Raw genomic sequence first — 23,272 nt, 5'->3', positions numbered from 1 at the left:
ATACAGAGGAAAAAAAAAATAGGTTATAGGAACTCAAGGACAGGGCACATGCGCACAATGCATGCGATACATTATAATAGTAGGAGGGGTATATGTCTGTATATATGCGTGTGTGTATGTGCGCGTGTGAGGTAGAGGGGAGGGGTATAGAGCTATAAGTGATTATGAAACACACCTGGTTAGTGTGTATATACGCTGCACGCAAAATATGCATTCAAAAACATGGAATATTAACCCTTTCAGGGCAAAAGAAGAGATGCCCCAACGCTTTTTTTGCTTTTTTTGCAGACAAACAAAAAGAGAGAAGAAAACGGAAGCATTCACTTATTTAGTAGAACCTGACAGATATGACAAGTACAATAATCAATGTTTCCTGCTTCCGTGAACAAGAACAGAATATAATCATAAGAATCATAAGAAATGCCCATTTTATAGGCTATGTTTTAACCATAAGGCGGCACCCGGGATGCAGAATTTAAGAAAAGCTAACCAGCTAAATGAATAATGTTGAGCCTATATGTGAGAGGAAAAAATCCTTATAGCGGGATCAAGAATTTTTAAATCTTTATATCTTTGATTAGAGCTTCGACGGGCCTGCTGGAGGCTATTTTGGAGGTTACCTGACAGTGTGTTATAGAGCAAATGATGGCAAACAGGGTCCAAGAAATGAAAATATTTCGCATGTTGTGTTCAACATGTTAAATGGTTGCAGGGGATGTTTCTGACTCGCCAGAAAATTATTATCCCCCCAAAGAAACAGCTGTCTCTGGCTCTTTGAGTGCTACTCTTTGACCAGTGGACTTTTTTTTGTTGTTGTTGTTCTTGTCAAAATATAAAAAGTCATCTTGAACAAAAACTACAGCTAGGGTTAAGGTATAACCCCTGCACTACAATGGTTAGGTTATAACAGTAACTATAAGATTATAAGTTGACTGACTGGGAAAATAGCACAAGCAAAAACAAAGTAATTGTAATTGTTCAGTAATTTGATCATTTCCTTGCGTGTGGAAAGTCTGGGCCCAGGGTTGGTGAGGCAGGGGGGACTGATAAGCTACCGTCGTTAAGGCTTGTGATTTAAAAATCACGTTTTACAAATCAGTAAATAAGGGAAACAAAGCGAATTCTGAAGAAAATGCAGTGGCTCCACCAAACCACCACAAGAGCCGAAACAGAGAAAGTAATATAGCAGTTCTCGTTGGCTGTTCTGGCATATAAGCGTGCCAAAACAGGCAAACATGAATAAAAAACCATGCCAATAAAACACAGCTTTATAGATGTCAGTTAACGCGTGCCTATATTTAAAGTATTAATATTGAGAATATGTCAATAACTGAATTATATGGTACTATTTTAACCCTTGATAAACCAGATCAGCCGTCCTGGAAAACATAATTTGACAAAAACCCGAAAAGGGTCGACCAGAAAGTCTCGTTAGCATGCAGCACCACAGAAATGTTCAGCAGGCAAAGCAATAACTGATCATTAGGAGCTAAAACAGAGCACGATCCTTTTGTCTTTTCATCAGTCATAATCAAAACAAGCCGGTCCAAAGTGGGCAGACAATAGTGAATCAGAACCCCCACAATGACCGGGATTATGGGTTTGTACAGCATAAAGAAATAAGCATGTGTGTTCCAGATTTGAGTCAAAACCTTGTTTTCGTCTAAAAACTGCACCAGGCTGAGATGACTTCCTTGCACCGCTCAGAAGCAGCACTGAGAAATAGCTCAAAGAGTCATTATTTCCAAATCCGACTTTCAAACAAGTCTCGTCCCTTGTTTAAAAAATCTTTAACAATATGAGCCAATGGAGTGATATTAGTGGAAGCTCTTTCACTCTAAAGACAAATAATATTTCAGGCTTAGATTCGTTTAGATGTGCATATTTTTTTAGTGCACAAAGGCCCCTATTATAATTCAGAGTCTGAAATGGTGTCATTTCCTCCAGACATCCCTGTTTTGCTATGAGGTTAGAGGCCAAGCCCAGGCGGTAGCGGCCTGTCTGTGAATCCATTGTGTGCTGCTTATTTAGCGCTCAACATTAATCTGCGCTTCCCCTCACAAGTGAGAAACAATCGCAGCGTGAGAGTGGCCTGTCTAATTACATCTTTCACTCCCAACTTTCACTCTTTGGATTGGGCCCTTTTGTGACTGGGGAGATGTTAGACGGGAGCAGAAGGTGCTGCTCAGGTATGGTGTAAAAATACTAAACAGAAGCAGCATTATCACAAAGCAAGAATTTTATTTTAAATCAAATCAGCTAGAAGCATGTGATGGTGCACTTTTGCAAATCTCTGCAAATAGGAGCTGGGCACAGCCGTGGAAACGCGCACTGTGTGAATATTTTGCTGTGCTGCTTCACCGCGATTGCTTTGCAAAAAAATAAATTCATAAAGCCTGTATTTAACAAGTGAGAAAAAAATAATCAAGAAAATTATGCCTCCCACAGGAAAAAAAACGGGAACAGACAAAACCAGCTTAAATTACAGATTTTTGCGTTGCACAAATAGAAATGAAAACAGCTTTGGACTCTACCTCTCAGCCAACCTTCACAGTTTCCCAAAACCCAAAGCACGTGAACAAATCAAATCAAATAAATACATCACATCAGAGCAAACTGCCGGCTTGTGGTGCCCAAATAATTAGCTAACACGAGGAAACAGGTTATGTGTCCTGAATTAATTTGAAGAATCTAAGAGGCACCAGCCAGAAAAAAAACCTATTGACTAAGACAAAGCGTTTTTCTAATAATAAAAATAAGCCAGCCGAAAAACTCCTCACTCAGTCTCAGTCTTGCTGCTCCTCGGGTCATCCCCGATCCACTCTCCCTCTCTTTCTTTTTTTAAAATGCACTTCTCCGGTTCAAACGCCAGAGAAGAGCCGTCCTCGCGAGCCGGTGGCGTCCTGGGAAGTGAAGCGCAAACTTGGTGCTGGTCAGCAAAGTTACTCAAAGTTTTGTCTTTGGCGCGACTCTGTATCCCGAGCACCGCGCACAAAACAGTTTGTTTGCATCACTGATTTCTTTTAAAGGGATATGGACCCAGTTCTTGGTCGACCGCAGCGTCACGACAGGCGAACATGAGAACATCAAAAATACTCAGCGCACATCCCCGTGCGTTTGAAAGCAGACAGGGAAGACTCTTTTGGCTGTCACGTTTTAGTTTTGATGCAATTTGTTGCCAGTTATGAGGCGACTGAAAGCAACATGACACATCCGACCACCCTGCACATCAGTGATGAGTAAACAGAAAATCTGCGGTTTATTTGGGGGATAAAGGGCATAAATGCTCGAAGATTAAGTTGCATTTTTTAAAGTAAACACACATACGTTACTTTTAGGTGAAAACATGAGCACGTAGACACCCAGAAAAAAGGCTATCCGCATTTAACCTTGGCCAGGACGGAGTGTTCTCAAGCCTTAGTTGACCTTACGAGTGCTGTAACTACGTTTAATAAAGCTAAATTGTAATGTATAAACTCAACAAGTAGTTATTTTATTGTTGTAGTGTTTTCAGATGGCATTTTAAAACACGCCTCAAAGATCTTCATATCACGCATCCCCACGCATGTCTGTATTGGAACAGTGATCCCGTTTTGTTAAAATTCCGTCTCATTTGCCTTCATATGAGTAAATCATTACTTCTTATTGTGTTCAAATGAAACTGTATTTAATTGCGGGCGTGCGTAAAAGTGTCAAAAATTAAACTTTATAGTTATACAAATGTTATTGGGTAAAAAAATATATATACACGTGTTTAAATGGGCTATATAGTGAAAATGTGCTACTTGTGTTATTGGGAATCCCTGCCTGCCCTGCAAGCAAGGAACCCCGGGGGTCCCCGCAGCTCAATTTGACAACCGATGCTCCAGTGTCCTATTGTTTTAATATACACGACAAAAACTGACGTGCATGGCGTTTTTAAATTGAAAACCCCAAAGCGCCCCAAAATAGAATAAAATAAGTCACAGGTTCATAAACACTGATGAAATATTGTGAGTATGTGGGTGCATGCCTTGGATTTAAATTAGGTCTCTTCTCCGTTAGTCCAGCACTCTTTCTCTTTTACTAAGGAGAGGATGGGCGTTTGTAGACTGCTCTGGAGTCTGCGTCACGTGGCCTGGTTTCTGCCGTCCCATTGGTCCAAGGCACGTGTCTGGGAGGACGGTGGGAAAACGTCACTCGGGGGGCTCGTATTGAAAATAAGAACAAAACTCCAGAGTGAGAGTATTAGAGCATCAGTTTAGGAGCCTCTTTATTTACCCTTAGTTTAGTTTAGGTGTAGGCATTACCGAGCACGCTGATATTGGATGACACTAAATTGGATGGTGCGCAAATGGCAAATGTTTTAGCTGTGCGAGATCAGTTGTAACCCGAGATTGGGGGGGATATATGTCAAAAAGTATGCTTTTCTCAGAGGACACAGTCGCAAGGCTTTGCATGGTGTCCGAGGCACTCACTAGTATTTGAGTTTTCTTTTTTTATTTATTTTACTCGTGCAGTTTTTGCAGTCTAATTCCCCTAAAGTTGTTCGCGAATTTTATTGCAACGGAGAGAGCGATAAAGGGGTTAAAGAGAGTAAAGCGGGGGAAAGTGAATCAGTATGGAAGAAAATGATCACGGCAACAGAGATGTGGTGGAGCGGCAGGAGTCGGCGGACGAATCAAACAGAGCCATCCTTCCCCTCTTACAGGCGCCGGGGAACTTGCAGATCCCTCACCGGGTCACCAATTTTTTCATCGACAACATCCTGCGGCCGGATTTCGGACGGAAAAAGGACGGTGGCGCAAACCGCGAAGAGAGTAGCCTTGCGTCGCGGGAGAGCCACAACAGCCCAACCGCCCCTCAGACCGAACCGGTGGGGAGCACTGTGCCAGCAGAAGGGACCTCCACTCCACACACGGTTACCGGGACCAAGAAGCCTGCTATTGCCGCCGAGGAGCCCCTGAAACCCCGCGGGGAGAATGGAGACCAGTGCCTAAGCTCAGACTCAGACAGTTCCCAAGCCAGCTCAAACCCATCCATGTCTCAGCCCATGCTGTGGCCAGCCTGGGTCTACTGCACCAGATACTCGGATAGGCCTTCTTCAGGTTGGTGTGCGTTTTTTTTTTTTCTTCTCTTTTCTATACCGTGTTCTCGGTAACCTGAAATACCCCGTAACACTGACCCCGAATGCCTTGACCGACTTCTCGAGAGTAGAGAAGCGAACCGTGCTGTGCAGAGCAGGCTGAGAATTTGCACACAAAAATAGAAAACCATAAAAAATTATTTAACGCAGGAATAAGATCTACAGGAAGACAACAAGGTGTGAATTTACAGCGCAGAAAAACACAACATGAAAAGCTTTTGGCGAGGGGCAATTTTAATGCAAATGACAGAGGAGATTGTGTCTTTTTTTTTCCTTAAAAAAATATATAAATATTTTAAATACTAAAAATACAGAAATTGAATATATATGGGGGGACAATATTGCACAGAAATTTAAATTTCTCTCTGAAAATCTCACATTCAAGCAGTCATCAGTTTCACGTTGTTATGAATATGATAATATCGGAGTCCTACTTCCATTAAAAATAAGCAGCTGCGTGCCTTCCAAAGAATTTGCTCCAAATGAATATTTAGTGCACTTTGCGTGGACGTGTTGCTCTTTAAACGCGTTGCAGAAGTTGTTTGGGGTGAATTAAATATGCATATGCTTTCAAATGATGGCTGCAGTAGGACTTGTAGGCTACACGCTGGCCAGTAGAGAGCTTGGTGGTATTTTTTTCGAATCTTCATTTACAAGAACGCGTGGAAAGTCGCTTCTCATCTTGCAAGCAAGGTTAATAGCTCGTGTATTTTTCTAAGTGTCTGTCAAAAAAAGTGGAGTACAACTTGTTCTCATGCATTATGTAACGCCATATAGAGTGGCGTAGGCGACTACTACCGAGTTGTAGAGCTGCAGGTTTTTTGGGGGGGGTTTATGGGCACACACATCATGCACGTTGATTCATGGAGGTTCGACTCGTATTAAGTAGTTTCATTAATGTTTTCCGCCCTGTTTGGAGGAGGCGACCGAACACAGACAGCCAACGGCTCCACAAAACAGGCCTCCATCCAGACGGAAAATTAATGTGTATCTAATGTGTGCTGCTCACATTCTGTTCACGTTTGTCCACTGAGGAGCTTTTCAAGTGGCCCACAAAAACTAAAATGCAAAGTAGCTTCACTGAAATTGATCCTGTTTTTTTTTTTCAGCCAACCTGCTAAACAGTGGCTGAGTTGTGTCAGCGATGTTTTATGCTAATAATTTCACATTGCTCCAGAGTTTGTGTGTGTGTGTGTGTGTGTGTGTGAGTGTGAGAGAGAGAGAGAGAGAGAGAGAGAGTGAGAGTGTGTGTGTGTGTGTGTGTGTGTGTATCCATACGTAGTATGTGTAAGCGGGGAAGAGGGATAAAAACAGAGGGGGGAAGGGAAGGTTTTGTTTCTGCTTTGTCAACATTTTACAAGCATCCCTGTTCAGTTTTTACAAGTTTCTAAAAATGTTTTGTGAGTTGATTCACACTTATTTTGCGATTTTTAAAAGGCACAGTGACCAGAGCAGTAAGACACAGAGCCATTTGTTTTCATACCTATTATATGGGGGTTAAATAAGCTTTATAAAATCTAGATTATTATAAAATACGCTTTACGCACGGGTTTGTAGGCACTACTGTGAATACAAATTAGCACAACAGTGTAATTATCATGTGTTGATTGAGGATTTTAATACACAAATAAGAAAAAATGAATCAAAATGGTTTGTGAACTTTATAAAACAGCTCTGATAATGGGCAGTGTATCTTTTATTATGGTTTTATTCTCTTTTATTCTTCACGTGTTCGGATGCTGACAAACCCATACATGTGTATCTGTGAACCCCACCTCCCAACTCCCCACACTACAGGGCCAAGATCTCGGAAACCAAAGAAGAAAACGACCAGCAAAGAGGACAAGCGACCACGGACGGCCTTCACAGCAGAACAGCTGCAAAGACTCAAATCGGAGTTTCAGACAAATCGGTATCTGACGGAGCAGAGGCGACAGAACCTGGCGCAGGAACTGGGCCTGAACGAATCCCAGATCAAGATCTGGTTTCAGAACAAGAGGGCCAAAATCAAGAAGGCTAGCGGCACTAAAAACTCTCTGGCCTTGCACCTGATGGCACAGGGACTGTACAATCACTCCACCGTCACGTCGAAAGACGAAAAATCAGACAGCGATTGATTTCCAGAGAAGTAACAGCAGCCTCCTGACGAAAAAGAACCTATAGTAATCCTATTATAGATTTTTATAGAGATATCACAGAAAAAAACTCTACTTACAGGAATATTTAATGATGCCACAGCAGATAAAAATACTACAAAGTACTATTACTATTACTCAACGCTTACTCAGTAGCCTACAGATGTACATCGTGTCCAGGGCACCGTTAAAAATACAATACTACAAAAAAAGTAAGAATAAGATCGCCACTACTTCGAGTCCCTACAGGAATTTTAATGCTACCATAGGTCTCTGTATGTTCCTATGGGAATATTATAGTGCTTTTTCGTTATATGGGAGGTTTAGACAAGCCTACAATGCAATAATTTCACCGAATAAAGGGCCAGTGTATAGAGTATACCAGCATAAACTGTTTGAAAAAAAGAGAGATATTTCTGCAATATCACGTCTATAAAAGATGTTGTATAAAGGTATGTTTTCATTGTTTGTTGTCCCCCAACCCAGCCCAGCCCAAGCTCAACCCCAACAACCCCCCCGGAGGTACAAACGCTTACTCCCTTCATTTTTATATACCGTATAGGATTACTGCTACCCATGATTGTCATCGTTTCACATTTTACTAACTGGCACTTGACGTTTGGATTTGTCAGTGAAGTGAGCAAACTTTAAGTCCAAAGAATATTTTTCTGCTGCATCCAGGCTACTGTGAATTTAAATAAATGCTAACGCGGTTTTTATCTTCCATGCTTGTTGGGTTTTTTTGGGGAGGGGGGGTTGATTGTGTTTGATGTAAAATAGGCAGAGGAAGGTGTTGCGTGTCAGCTGCAAAACTAATCGGGCAGACTCTGAATTTTGATACTTTTTTTTTTTTTTTAAATTCACAGTTTCTTACAAGTGACCGAGAGAGGTAGGGATTTTTTTTTCTCTCTAACACACCACTTAACGAAAATGCTAATTTAGGCCTTGCTTATGTTTGTGGTCATCTCATAGCCTTTAAACAAATATTATGTGCGTATTCCATTCGTTATACCAATGCATCAGTGCAGCTATTATAGTTTTAAATAGCAATACGAATCATTTTTTGTAGCTAAGCGAAGGCTATAATGCTGCCTATTACGTCACAGAAACAACTCTGTAGCATAAAGACAATGATGACGCCCATTTTTGCGTACTCTCACGAGTATCTTCTAGAAATGCAGGTTATTGGATGTTCTTGTTAAATCTTTCTCTATATACATTTTAATTACATATCCATATATCATAAAAAGAAGGCAAATCCGTCAGTGACTGTATTACAAATGTTGGAAATCTCTTATCGTTGTTGAAAGGACTTCATATGTGTATTTATATAGATTATATTGAGAAAAAAAATCTATCCAATGACCAGTGTTGCTTTAGAGTAGATATCTGAGGTGTTTACACTGCTTGTTTATCTTGCAATAACTTCTTTTTGTTTTCTTTTCTTTTTCTTTTTGTTTTGGTTTTTTTTTTTGTGAATGAAAAATTGTTTATGGGGCCTTTTGCATGAAAGCTGCAATTTGTTGTACTTGGGCAAATAACTGTGTTTATAAAACTTTGGTCTTTATCGACGAAAGTATGATCGAGCTAAGTTTCAGACTGTATCCATACCAAATTGTGGATTATTTGCCTTTCAAAGTCTTTTTGTTGTGTATCTGCAAAAAGTGTGTGTGAATTAAAATCCACCAAACAGAAAACACACTTTGCCTTAAAGTTCAAGTGTGAACTTTTTATGAAACAGAACTGTGCCGAATCAGAGAAGCAGTATTACTTCAAATGCAGACTACTCAAGTTTAATGCCTTTATGAAAAACTGCTGGTACGACATTATGAATTTACTCATCAGCGTATATCTATCTATATATGAACATGTTTAAATAAAATTACAACACAGAGTTGTAGAATACAATGCTATTTTTTATTTTATGTTGGAAGTATTCTTTGGTATAAATGTACATAATTTGTATCATGTATTAATTGTGTAATTAACTGCCACCTGAAAACTGCAAAAGAAGAGTAAATAAACCTTGAAGATTATACACAAACATGTTTCTGAACTCTGTATGGTGCTCTAAAACCCATAAGCATTAGCCGAGACCTGGATAGAACAGCAAATGGGACCTTCGGTCTCTCCTGATAGTGTGCACACATCATAACTTGAAGAAAAAACAAATGCATTACAAGCTAAAACACAGCATTTGCTCTTTTTAAAGAAAATTACAGACATTATTCATTTGCACAGCACAGCAGTCCTTTCCATGCAAACACACCCTCGTTTATGTTCAGAATCGTCGCTGAAAATCAGAATCATGGGTTTTGAGATTAAAACATTTGCAAAAGCTTCAAACATTATGCAAGGGAAAGCCTTGAACAATTCCCAGGCATGTTTCCTCAACAATGCCTTATCTGCATTTCCATACTTGCACCACTAGTCTTTGAACGCCATGTCTAACGGCCAGTGACCAGCATTAGAGCAAATAGGGCTGCACCCAGCACTGTCTTCGAGACGGTCAGTCTTCCTCGTTGCTTCTGAAAAGAGCCTGTGCTTCTATCACAAGGAAGAAATGGGAGTCGAAGGGAGAGAGCGAGAGAGGGGAGGGGAGGGAGGGGTGAGTGCAAGAGGGGGAGAGAGAGAGTGAGAGAGAGAGCAATGAAGGTCAAAGCCTGTCATGGCTGCAGGTGGCTGGTTTCCCCCTCCCGCCCCTCAGTAACCCATTCTCCACACACAGCTTTCTCACTCGCCAACTCATACTCTGTCTCATACACACACTCACACACACACACACACAATGCACACAACATACACACATATCTCAGTATCACTTGGTTTATTTTATTCTTGCATGGCACACACACACATCCAAATACTCCATTCACTTCTGTTCCTCCTCACATGCGCACGCAGCCCTGTTGTTTTGATCCTTCATTCAGCGCATCAATAGGAAGCTTCATCAAAATATTCACAGGCAGAGAAGCTCCCCTGAAGTTCAGATAGGGACACCAGCGCATGAACAAAAGCTAAAGCTGTTAGGCTGCATGGGCACTTCTTTCCTGGAACAAAAGGTTTTATCTGAGAATAATGTGTCTCGTATTGGGAAGTAGAGATTCAGGTGGTCAAATGACCACGAGCGGTCCTTTTTTGAGGCTCCTCACGGTTCAGAAAAGTCTTGCATTGCTGCCGAAATACCATATATGACCGTGTAAAGCTGGGGAGGTAACACAGAGATAAAAATCTGTGCAGAAACTGTTAAAAATGCCTGGGATAAAAGCAGTTTTATTCAGTACTGCTGACAATTTCAGAGAGTTCTCATGTTGTAAAAAATGGAAGTGGGTGTAGGATACATCAGGAAAGTATCAATGTCTACCTCTACACACAAAAGGGCCCCATCCTGCTATGACCTCTCCCACCATCCTCCCCCTCCCCTACTGTGTCATTTACCCACAGTTTCTAAATGCTTCCTACGGCCAGAGTGGAATCTGCTCAGAGGTGCCTGGGCTTTGTGGCGGAAACATAATTAAAGTGGTGAAAGATGTAAAAGGTGAAGAATGGGGATGACATCAGGCCAATTTCACACTTGGCACTCGAATGGCTAGGTCCAAGCCAGGACTCTTGCCTCGCAACACAGATCAAAGCCCACTGTCACCGCACCAGTGCAGGAAAAAAAAGAGGCAAAAGGACACCTAACTATGCTAATCCCCAGGACGAATATATTTTAATCTTGTTAGAATACAAGTTAATGCCGTGGCTCAGTGGCTGAACTTTTTTGGCAAGAATGAGAGGTGGACAGAACTACTTTTACCTTTTCTACATGAGGTGCCTCTGTCTGGCACCGGATAAACAGTCAGAGTCTGAACAAACTTTCTTTTGGACAAACTCACCGTATTATCGAGCCACATACTGTACAGGGCAGCAGATAGCAGTCAAAAGGCAGTGAAAAGGCAAGCAACAGTTTTCATTAAGAACAACGATGGAAAAAAGAAAAACTGTGTCAGTGACCCCGGCTGAATCCCCACTAGGGCACCTAACATGCAAAGGAAATGAGTATTTTGTGGACTGGTTTGTCCCCTCTCACACTGAGCCCTTCTTTCTCAAAAGCACCTTGGTAACCCTTGATCTCTCATGTATGGAAGTCAGGGTGCTGGGGCCTGCAGAAGTTGACTAGGCAGACAATAGCAAGCGGATGCTTTCTGGAGAAGTCACACCCAGGCAACTCTCATTTCACACACCGTGTTTGAGTGACCCTTGAAAAAAAAAAGAAGATGCAAGACTTTTAAGCAAAGATTCTTTTTGTTCACTTGAAGAAATTCAGGAAAAAGAAAAAACATCAATGCACCTTTTCCCATGTAGCTACCATATTTGTTTCCTAAAGTAATGTTTTCTGCTCAGCGAGACTGAATTTTATGCTGCGTTCAAATTTCACAAAGTTGTTTTTAACGCAGCATGAGTTGCACAGCTTGTTCTCTATACTGGTGGATTCATGGATGTGTCATAGATTTTAAAAAAGACGGTAAAAGAAATGTAGAAACAAAAATAAGAGAAGCAATTACAGAAAAGGAAATGTTTATCAATAAAAAGTTATTTAATATTACGGTCATAGTCATCTTACATTTAATTTAACATAAATACATCATTTCTTGCAGTTGCACCTTAAGTTGAATTGTGTCTTTTGCAGAATGCATCTGGTGTAACAGTGACTACGGCTTTGGATAAACTCTTGTCTTTGATTGCTGCTACAACATATTACAAAAAGCACTTAAGAACTTGAAAAGACACCACCTTTAAAAATAATTTCCTAATACGTCTTATGGGTCATCTTTTTTGGCGAGTGGAAGCAAATATCTTGCATGGAACAAAACGCAATGTTTTTTTTTGGACCGTCTACAGATATCAGTTTCTGAATGTGCATTTACACTTAAAAGCAGCAACTACAAAAATTATTTTCACCAATCATCATTATATTCTTTAAATTTTGCATTCGATCATTTATTGTTCAGACATTAGATACACAGAATCCCCCCAAAAATGCTTAAAGATTATCTTCAGATTAACAGTTTTATCTGACCAAAAGTCTAAAATCCATATATTTTAAAATTTGTCAGTATATGAATATAACAAAAAAAGGCCACAAATAAAACCGATATTTTATCGCAATTCAATAAATTCAAAAATTTCTTCTCAATTAGACACCTTCTCAAACTGATCAGGTATTTGCTCTAATAAGAAATCCTGAGATGTGGATAACATTTTCCAGACCCCTCATTTTGAGTGCATCGTGTACAAACGTTACAACATCTTTAAGTATTGCAACACCTATTGCTGCAGCTGATTAACAGTGGAACATTTTTCTGCCATTTGACCACATATCCTATACAACAGCTATATTAATAAAGATTTTCTCAATCATCAGCCTCAGTTATTTTAAGTGAAAAAAAATCAAAATGCTAATTTGAGTGAATATGCCACTTTGCAACTTCAAACCTGAGTAAAATTTACCCTCAGTAATGAACAGATTTATGTTTCCTTGCATGAATGTGTTATTTAAGCCATATGTAATGCGCTGGAGTAAACAGTGTGTACAAAATTTGTGCTGAGTTTGTCTAAGGCAGGTCTATAACAACATCACAAAGCCAAGATTAAAACATCAGCACTCTGGTGGAACAGAAATGCACACAAAGGTATCAAAGGTATCAATTTGTAATGTGCGCTTCATTATAATTTCAAAATGATCTGATGGAGTCTAGCAACAACAAAAAATACTGATCCACTTAACAGAAAAACTCAGGTTGGTTGTATTTCTCCTACATTCTTCCTCTACATACTAAATAAAGATGTACAATGTACAGTCATGCCAGTTTTGGCCTTTTTTTTTTTTTCTTTCTTTTTTTTACAGAGTTTGTGTTGCTCGCTGACACACAGCCAGACAGGGTCAAGGATACATCTGACTCACCTCAGGCCCCCTTGCTTTCCCCGGGGACTGGCCTGTCACTCACTTTGTGGTTACGGATCATAGCTGACAGAGGCACAAAGTGAGAGCTCGATGCTGCATCAACAGTAGCAACATCATCACCAAAACCCATCCTTAGCATGACATCTTCCTCCTAGTACACCAGCTAGCTCCCTGCACTGTGGAAAGGAAATAAACACATTCACACCAAGAGGATCATAATAAACTGTCATTCAGTGAAAGTAGGAAGAGCTAAAAATAAAAATTTGGACATTTACCTTTAAATTTTCCACACTGCAGTTTGGATGTAGAGTGCCTTGCAATAGAGCTGTTAAGAAGAAGCTGCCAGTCCTGCAAAGGTTTAAAATGATTGGGTATAATACTTAATTTCAGCCAGTTTACTGAGATTGGTTATACCCATCTATGCTCTGTGAGCCATTTTAAAAGGGTCTCAAGCTCATTGAAACAGCACTGGGTTGGTGTAGCGTACAGCCTTTAATTGGTATTAGTTAGATGACATAATAAGCACATGCACAGAGCTGTTTAAGAGCAAAGGGTTTCAATAATCACTGATCGCACTACTTTGTTCTGTCAACATTAAAAATGAATATGGTCGCTGAAATACTGTACTGTATCACTTCAGAATACAAATGATGCAGTGGCCAATGCGTGCAATACAAACTAATACATATTACGAGTAAAATGTGAATATTTTAGGGGTTTTTTGTTTTTGTTTTTTAACATCTTCAGATAGTACAGAGCAGAACATCCTGTGTTAATCACACAGAGCCCATAAGCAGTTGTATAAACCTGTAACCAATAACATGAAGAATGGCAGCACGCCAAAGAGCATGTTCATGTTCAATTACAGTGTAGTAAGTGTAACGCCTAATAAAATATTGCATACGAAGGGTTCGCTAATCATATTAGCCCTATTGCAAGTTTTGAAATCAGCTCATAAAGAAGAATATATGATTGTTTTGAGTAAAATATCTCACAAATTGTTGCTCAAAACAGTAAAATACAGATGGCGGATGAATCTGTGACAAAATTTGCTAACTATTCAGTGATTTCAGCAGCGTATTCCCGTCTAGACATTTTCGGATTCACATTGTACTCAGACGACTGAAAACACCAAAAAATAATGATCTTGCTTTGAGCTGGCATACGAGGCGAGCTACAGCTCAGTCGACTGTGCCTTAGCTCACAGTAGTGGGCGTTTCCCTCCTTCTCCCTCTCACTCATTTTGCTGCGTGCTGCCATTTTAACTGTTCCTGAGTGGCAGGCGAGAGGGCGGGGTTGGAAGTGGCGGCCATGATGGTGGAATCGCTACACCCACTCCTGAGAAACAGCCTGAACATCAAAGCCAGTTCACACATTAGGCTATGTTGTGGTTCAGGCCAAAATCAGCGACTGTAGGCATAGGATAAAGAGCGACATGTGGTAAATAATAAAAGAAACATTTCACTGTGTCTGTGGCGAAACATTCCCATTAAGGAATAATGGTGCTAATTATGTTCTTCTAACCCTATGAAAATGTTCCTTTTTTTAAAAAAAAAACTAAAGAAAAAAAATCTAAATATTCGTGCATATTGGCATAAAAATTCTAGACAAGATCTGATTTGCGTTTTTAAAATTCAAACTCTTCATTACTACTTTTCAATGTTTGTCTTCTTTGGTTTTTCCAGATTACGTTTAAATCTTTTCCAAGAAATTATCTATGCATAAGCTCTGAGTAAGCAGAGATAAAGAGAAACACTGTGCTGGATATTAATTTGAGCAACTGAAATATAAAATTAAAAATGTGAAAAAGGTCGAGCAACATACGAGAGCGTAACAATGTCTAACCACACAGAAAATCTGTCTCTCGCTCAACAAGAAGGCATTAAAGCTGCTCGGACAGACAAGTGCTACTCAGCATTTGTTAAAAGTAAGCAAGTAACTAAATTGAATTTATAAACCACATTTAAAACCAAAGTGCTTTCCAATAAATTAAAATAAATAAAGGGCCTAAAGACTGATGCTACTTATGTTAGTAGTCAGTTTTTGTAAGTATGAGTTTAATAAATATATTAATATTTTTATTGGTTTTACCTCAAATTTACTGACTGAATATCAGATTTGAAAAAGAAATTTTAAGATTACTTACTGTGTATGATGAAGAAAACATCCAAAAGTGCATCCAGTAAACAGCAAAATCACAATACAAGTCATTTGTAACCCAACTGAAATTATCATACAATATAACTAGCAAATAAATAAATAAATAAAACCAGTTTTGCCAACAAATTCATGCCTGTGGTTTCTGAAAGCAGATTGCGCATTATGTAGGTCACATCCATACCCCGCCTCATTTCCCCACCTCCAACCCTGAAATTAAAAAGAAAAAAAAAAATGTCTTCCTTGGATGACCAAAGTAGCTCCTAACCAACTACAGTTGAGGTCAAAGTTCATTGTGTCCCCCTTGGCAACACCAGGGCAACAAACAACAACTGTGTCTAGACAGGTCATGGTACACCCCCGCACCATGCCCAACCCAACCCACCACCCCCTGGCTTCTTCCGGAAGGAGGTGTCAGCAGTAGCCAAGTACAGGGTAAACAGGGCAAGGGGGCTGGAGGGGGGTGCCCTTTGGCCCTCATGAGGTCGGATCAGCACCTCCACCCTCCACTGATCAAAGATCAGCGTCCTCCATGCCAGGGCCTTGGTCAAAGGGGGCAGGGTCGAGAGATGAACTCTACATTTCTGTAAGCTAGAGGTGTCCAGACCCAATTGTCTTCTTTCACGGCCCAAAATGGACCCTTCCGGTGCTGCTGATTACATTAGGGAACGACAACCTCTTTTCAAAAGGAGCACCCAGACAAAAGAGGCGCTTCCGTGCCCCTCGCCATCTGGTCCCAAAATAACAGAAAAAGTCCTAGGGAAAAAAAGCCCAGCCAGCACACAGCTTTAAATAAAAGGAAAGCTGTTTGAATAGATGGGATGGCTGGACAGATAAGCAAACATACAGTAAAGCCTCACATTTACGCAGAGATTGGAACCCAATCTACATCAGCAAATAAAGCAGTGTACATGGGCTCTGAGTAGAGGCCTGGAAATGGTATTCTGCCTGTGCACCAGCTAGAGAAAAGTGCCACACATATATCATCATCACTATTACTGGAAAATATACAACGCCAAAGGCTCTTGATCAGGTTAAACTCATTCGTAATGGAAATTAGATTAAAAACATTAAAATATATGACAGTTCTGAGTTGATAATACAATATACACAGAGTATGTCAGGCACCACTGCACGAAAAAAGCCAATGTATTGGGAATTCAAAAGGATTTTCAACACATTAGGTTGATTGCTAATTGATTTGCAACCTCAGACACTGTGTACTCTGTCTGTCGTATCCCTAGTAGTTCGCTTTCAGTACTTAGTCCTCTTCAGCAGATGCATTTCTATTTTGCATATCATGACTTTTGAATGCCCACGATTCAAACAAAGCAAAAGAAAAAACATTGATGCAGCTGATGTCAACAATGATTTGGCCTATTTGCAGCTCAAGTTGCCTTGAAAGAGAAGAGAAATGCTGCTGACTAGCAGTTAACACATTGTTATAGTGTCATTTATTACAGAGTCTGAGTAAAGAGCACAGTAATATCTTATATGGATAGTCACCTTTGAAAAAACATTGTTTATTACTGAGAAATTTTTGTAAATTTTGGAAAATCTGACATGAAATTAATTTCTCTAATTAAAGTCCTAAAAATTTTGACTCTAAAATAAAGCAACGGGAAGTTCTCAAACAATTTTTTTCCCAATGATTATGACCTATTATAATTAAATTCTTTTGTCTGAAGTGTAAACATACAGGCAATTTAGGTAAGAAACATGCTGTCACTATAAAATGGGACTTTTGGAGCTCTGTTTTGCTAATGCTAATTATGTGCTCTACTATGCATGGCCCGTTTTTCCTCTCAGTTTAAGTCCACAAGGAAATTTGGGGGAATAAACAACCTCATTAGTGGCAAAGGTGATGCTGCCCTTGATCTTGAATGCTTCTGTCAGGAGAAAGGACAATGTGCAGCATTGAGAAGTAAAGTTAGATTGAGCAGTCTCCCCACATGGGACTAACAGCTATGTTATGAAAACTGATTTCATTTAAAAAAAAAGAAAAAATGCAACTGCAATGTGGAAAAAGCACAGCATGAAACCCAACTTCAAACATTAGTCATTACATTAGATAACTTGTTTCGGCCCAAAGCTGCTAAAAGGCTCTCCAATCAAATACTGCCCATCAATCCGCACTTTGATTATTTAGCATTGCTGCCTCTTTAAACTCTTCACAGAACGAGAGCTTAGCATTGTGTTTTAATTGAATGCTTTTATTCAAGGTTTAAGTCACCAAAAGTTTAAATATGAATAAAAGGGATGTAGGAAATATGAAATAACGCTAATGCCGGGAGAAAATGATGGTTTAATATCCAATGAACCTGAAGAAAAGTTTTAAATAAAGTTTCTTTTCAGTTTTCTTTTAATTTTAGAGACATTCTGCAAATATATGGCGGGTCTTACATAGTGCAAGTTTTATACAAAGATTATTTTCCAACCTTTTTCATCTTTTCTTCACATGCTTCACTCTTCTTGTTTTCTTTTAGGAACTCAACCTAAATCCCACTCTAGTTTTATGTTTTAAACATCATACAAATAAGTAAAATGTGCGCGAACACAACCAAATAATTAAAAAATATGGTTGCACACTAAGTGATCCACATCTAAGCTGTCGAAAATGGTCAGAGGCTATAAATACATCAGCTAATTCATAAAAATGAACTGAATGCAAATGGAAGTCTGCTGGTAGGAATTCTGACAGCTAAATCCAGAGAGGAGTGGAAATTACCGTCGACTTCAATGTCTTAAAAGACCAACTCCACACATGACAACAAGCTCCTCTTATCCCTGCTGTGATGCAGCAACATCCTGCAAGATGATATTTTCATCTGTGTCATTTCTAGAAAAAGCTGTTCATATCGAAACAATATGAAGAGAATAAACGAAGGTGGTGAGGCGCTGTGATGTGTAAAGCTCCAGAGTAAAAATAAGAGATCAAAATAAGAGTTTGTTTTATTTTTAATAAACACTCCAAAGTTTTAAACTTCAGACATGTCACTCTAATACATACAGGTATAACTGCTCTAAAATGCTAAAGACAGACTGCATTGATGTGCATTTAGACCAGAATTTGACATGTATAAATATGGCTCAGTCAGTCAATTGCCAATGCTGTAAAAGTGTAATGATGTCGCTTTCTTCAAGCTGAAAGTCAAACCTCTATAACACAAATGCTCATGCACAAATTCGTGGTTGGTTTTCTTTGTTCTTTGTTTTCTCAAGAAGTACTTTTTTGCTTTGCAATTATTAATAAAGCGAGTTATAGACAAGAATATCAAATTACAGGACAGCTACAGTCAAAATGTGGAATCTGTCAGCTTTTTTTTTAAGGTTTGCATGCTCCAGGATGCCAATTATTGCTATACCGTAAATACCTCTCAATCAAGAAAACTTTAAAATTTACATTAAATGTACGATATGGCTGTTAGCCAATTACCATCCACACAGCATGACAGTTACAGATAATTATTAAATATATTTGCATGTCCTGAACCAGTGCAACACTGCCATAAATGTTAGAGCTGGTTACTGTACTGTTCATTTTGTTGTACATGAACTACCTCCCCATTATTTTTCCAACTAGGAGAAAAAAAATAAGTAGAAAGAAAATAGCTACAACCAGAACTAAACAAACTGCACAGCAAATAGTCACACACTTGCTGAAAATGTCTACCATCTTAGAAAGAAATATGTCAGACAAAATGCAAGAAAACAAAGCTTCTTTAGACTACAAACATGAGAAAAACTCTCTACAGTGCACTGACTCTCTAATCTTTCTAACTAAGGCGAGTACACTTCCTGTTGCTGTCGCTGACTGACCTTTCAATCCACCAAATCATCTACAAACTTATTTACCTATGGCTAAAGCAAATCTAAATAACAGCAACACAGTAAAGCCCAACCCACCACTGAGTCACTGCATGGGTGTCTGCTGGGGGTTGCACATAACTGGCAGACACTAGCTCAGTGGGATAAGAGAAGCGAGTGTAACATATAGAGGGCAGGTGGTGCCAGTCATGTGGAGTACATGTGCGTCGTCCCAATCTGTACCGTCTTAGCTCCATAATGAGTTTTTTCCTTTAGCAATCCCTAAAATTATGTCATCAGGCCTTACAGAGTACTCATTATTGACTGCAACAAACAAGCTGGAAATAGCACTCAATCCTATGGAGACATGAGAAATGCATTCCAGGGAGGGACTTGAGTCGCTGTGTGAAACCAACAAGAACCAACATGACACCTGGCATTTTACAGCTAAAGTGGGTTGATGCACACTGCTGAGCACAGTAGCGAAATGGCGAGACATGCTTCTTAATTGTGCAGATTTGAGTGTAGTGTTCAAAATAAATAAATATTTAACATATGGTTGTCCAAAAAACCTCAAGCCTTTTTTTGGTTTTGCAGACAGATGAGGTTTACCAAGCTTAAAGAAGGAACTAAATCTTAATATTAGGAAAGAAATAGAACATTTAAAAGAAGATTATTGTTTTTTGGTGGATTTTTTTTTAAGTATGAAATGTCTCTACAATTTTTTTTAAAGCGCATTTAAGTAAAGTTCATGCAAAGCATAGAGGGAGAAAAAGGTTCCTACAATAAGTTTTTCACATAAAAGACCATAGATTAAAAGCATAATGCAGTTTTTAGGGGAACAATTGTGACGTTGGAGGTGTGGGAAAATGTTCACCAATACATTAAATGTAAAACATCTACATGTAAATCTAATATAAAGGTGACTAATTCAAAGCGCACAGCAGTCAGAACGTAACTTTTTAAATCAGTGTTTTTATGACAGCACAAGGATTCAATGTACTTGAAAGAAAATTCTCATACACTAAACATTAACATAAGCAAAACCTTTGCAGAAAACTCGAATATTGTTGAGCCCAAAGAAAACTTTGCTATTCGCTTTACTCGGTAGTTTTACAAACAAATACAAATAAAATACCCCTTTAATGTCGCTTGTGAAACAACATGTATGTAACACAACAGATTTATGTGCCACTAGTTTGTAGATGCAAGGAAATTAAAAGGACACACCTTTGGAAAATATGTACATCAAGCGTTTAGTGAAGGCGTTCTAATTTACAAATGTGTGCGATGACTTCTGATTACTATAGTGAATAAAGTCGAACTACAATAAGTAATGTAAATAATTTGTGTGTAGCGAGAGTTCTAACATTTAAAGTTAAATATTTTAAGAGTTGGAAATTGACAGCTGGAATTTAAAAACGAATCTTATATAATACTAGACTAATAAAATCAAAGTCAAAAGAAACCCTGAAGAACTGATGCCGCCTGCATTTCTGAAGTCTTGCAGCGTCTGTGCTTTCAGAAAAGTGACATGTACCCTGACTTAAAGACTGTGCAAACATTTTAAAGAGGGTAATTAGTAAATAGTTAAAGGAAGCAATCACCTAGCAATGAAGATAAAAGGACTCAAAGGAAAACAAACTGGAAATGGGCTGGTACCATTCACATCACAGTCGGATTCCAGAGGTTATATGCTAAGTCCTGTTAAGAGTCTCAAAGGGCAAAACATTGAACACTGAGGACTTCTGCATGAGTGTTCATAAAACCCAGCCTGAGTTTAAGCACACAAACATGAAAAATATCAATTTCACATTTGGTTTAACGCTTTCACACTTTGTGTCACTGACACCCAGAGAGAAGGGCTGTGGAAGACAAAACACAGCTCCTGGATAAGGATCATGTTAATGCCTATCAATTAGGATCAAAAAGGGATTAACCGGCATGGTTGCAGCAGTGGGATGGGAGCCCATGCAAAGTCACTGAATACTAGGGGTCAAACCCCCGACTTCATTAGGCCTGACCTTTCCACGCCATTGTGTGACAGAGAGATCCTGCAGTCTGTGGGTGCAGTCTTACCCATCTTTTAAGGTTTGGGAGTCGGATATGAGACATGCAGAAAAGCTGTTGGAGATAAGTGAAATATGAAATATTCACTTTCAAAGTCCAGGGAGACTTATTAGGTTACTGCAACTTAGTGCAGGTGGGTATTTACTCATCAACCCCCACACTCTGCAAAGGAAATCAGTTTTTCACCTTAGAGAGAAGTGAGATTTACTAATTAGTCATGGTGCAGCCTTCCCTCAGTATGATGTACCGCAGGGTTGATGAGCTCTAACTCTGTCTTGCTGTCTTAATTCACAAAAGGTCAAATGGCAGAATGAAAGCAGGTATTCCAGGTGTGTTAAAATAAGCCCCAATTAGGGAAAAATGCAAGTGCACCCTCAAGTCTCAGAAATCCAGCTTTGAGGGAAACTTTTACCAAAGCCACCGCAGTGGTGAAATTTTATGCTTTCGTATGTTAACGAAGCAGTTTTTGTAAGATATGAAACAAATGACAAAAATATAAAGCAGTAACATACACAACGATCTGCTCTACATACTATTTGCACCAAACTACTGGCTAGTCCACAAATGACGTTTCTGACTTTTCACTATAAAAGTATTTTGCAGATTTATTCTTACACCTAAATTTAAGCCATTCGTTATCTTAGATATAACATGTTTGAGTTTGCAGTATCATTTTTGTGAATATAAAGTTAATGCAACAAGTTACACTTTATCCCAAGTATGTCTTTTGTTAAAATAACCAAAATTTGTAGACGATGGCGACGTGTAATATATTACACAGAGGCAAGGAAGGCTCTCGAACTACCATATTATCATCTTACCAGATGTTTATACTCACTCATGGTGATAGTAGTTGATCAACCAAGCAGCTATCAATTTTAGAAGATGTCTTGATTAAAATATGCACAAAACAAAACAATATCTAATAACTCGTCACAATAAGAATGTTGTAATATAAGAATTACAAAAATCTGTCCTTTAATAATGATACAAGTCAAGCTCTATATAGTGACTACTGCACTGGTATACAAGGACACCATTTACTGCATGTTCAAACCTTCATTAGAAAGCCGAATACTGTTACGAACAATAAAATCTCCAAAAAGCATTGTGCGATATGTTAAACACTACTGTAAAAGCATACATGTCTTTTGACACAAACAAACTGTATAACTAAGATCATTTTCAAAGCCTTAGTCCACTGTAAAATCCTATGTCTTGACATCTCAGAGAAAGAGGTACACAAGCAGAAGTTCACCTCAACCCAAAAGTTTCCTCCCAGAAGGTAGGTACTTGTTGAGGCTGTTGCTCACTATAAGCAAGCACACAGCTTTGCAGTGCAGTCAAACAGTGATCACCAGGCCCTATGACCTTGTTTGTATCGTTTATGAGGGGGTTGTAGATGAGCACACTCCATTTAAAAGTCAGTGGTGGTTTTGCAGTCAAATGAAACCAGGAAGTACTGCTGAAGCTGTCAATGCAACGCAGCTGAGTGGGAACAGACATGCTGCGTGTGCACATCTTAAGACTGGCTGGATCACAGCTAGTTGTAACAAATGCAAGCAAACACAATCCAGTCAACAAAAAGAGGTTATTTACTTACCTTCACAACTCTCAGAAATAACCGTGACATTTACATTAAAGTCAGTGTAGAATTTCAGGCAGGCAGCCTTCTGCTAATGAAGAACTAATATTCATGTGATATGATGTTGTGGCTGCAGATTACATTCACAACCTCAGTGAGTGTGAGCCGACTGTGATTCTTTAGTGATTTTAATTAAAAAAAAAAAAGGTCTGTTATCTCTAAGCCAAGATCCTACTGTTGACTTAAGATCAATTCAATACCTCAAAAATGTTATTTTGGCTCAAAACGACAGAAAAATTCACCTGATAAACAGCTTTTTATTATTCTGTTATTAAGATTTAATGGAAACACTTAAAGAAACATTTTGAAGAGTAACATTGGATCAAAACGGTGAAAACAATTTAGGTTTATTAACAAAAGCATCTGCAGTCAAATGAACTAATAAT

General features: G+C 39.1%; 1 protein-coding gene and 1 long non-coding RNA gene across 10 annotated transcripts in view; one reads left to right on the top strand and one right to left on the bottom strand.

Moving 5' to 3' along the window:
- LOC102081372 (uncharacterized) overlaps positions 1–23,272 on the bottom strand; it is a 42,757-nt gene that overhangs the window by 8,761 nt on the left and 10,724 nt on the right. For 6 of the 9 annotated variants that reach the window (XR_003221652.1, XR_003221649.1, XR_003221648.1 and 3 more), the window contains 2 exons: positions 13,483–13,555; positions 13,208–13,383 (listed from right to left, as the gene is read on the bottom strand). This is a non-coding gene — a long non-coding RNA (uncharacterized LOC102081372). Of the gene's footprint in view, positions 1–9,446; positions 11,502–13,207; positions 13,384–13,482; positions 13,556–23,272 lie in introns of those variants that run through there. The other 3 variants (XR_001225272.3, XR_002063314.2, XR_001225271.3) reach the window with 3 other exon arrangements.
- On the top strand, positions 14–9,304 carry en2a (engrailed homeobox 2a). Its single transcript, XM_003439221.5, has 2 exons — positions 14–5,087; positions 6,923–9,304. Exons 1-2 carry the CDS (start codon positions 4,601–4,603, stop codon positions 7,240–7,242), a joined length of 807 nt encoding a protein of 268 aa, XP_003439269.1. The 5' UTR covers positions 14–4,600; the 3' UTR covers positions 7,243–9,304.

The sequence above is a fragment of the Oreochromis niloticus genome, linkage group LG9 (genome assembly GCF_001858045.2).
Source record: "Oreochromis niloticus isolate F11D_XX linkage group LG9, O_niloticus_UMD_NMBU, whole genome shotgun sequence".
Lineage (NCBI taxonomy): Eukaryota > Metazoa > Chordata > Actinopteri > Cichliformes > Cichlidae > Oreochromis > Oreochromis niloticus.
The sequence above is the reverse complement of the archived record's forward strand: the minus strand, read 5'-3'. Positions and strand labels throughout refer to the sequence as shown.

Excerpts from the sequence above, each read along its gene's own strand:
- en2a (XM_003439221.5), top strand. The coding sequence starts at position 4,601 with ATGGAAGAAAATGATCACGGCAACAGAGATGTGGTGGAGCGGCAGGAG. Across the intron at positions 5,088-6,922 it reads CTCGGATAGGCCTTCTTCAG|GGCCAAGATCTCGGAAACCA; the intron begins GTTGGTGTGCGT and ends CCCACACTACAG.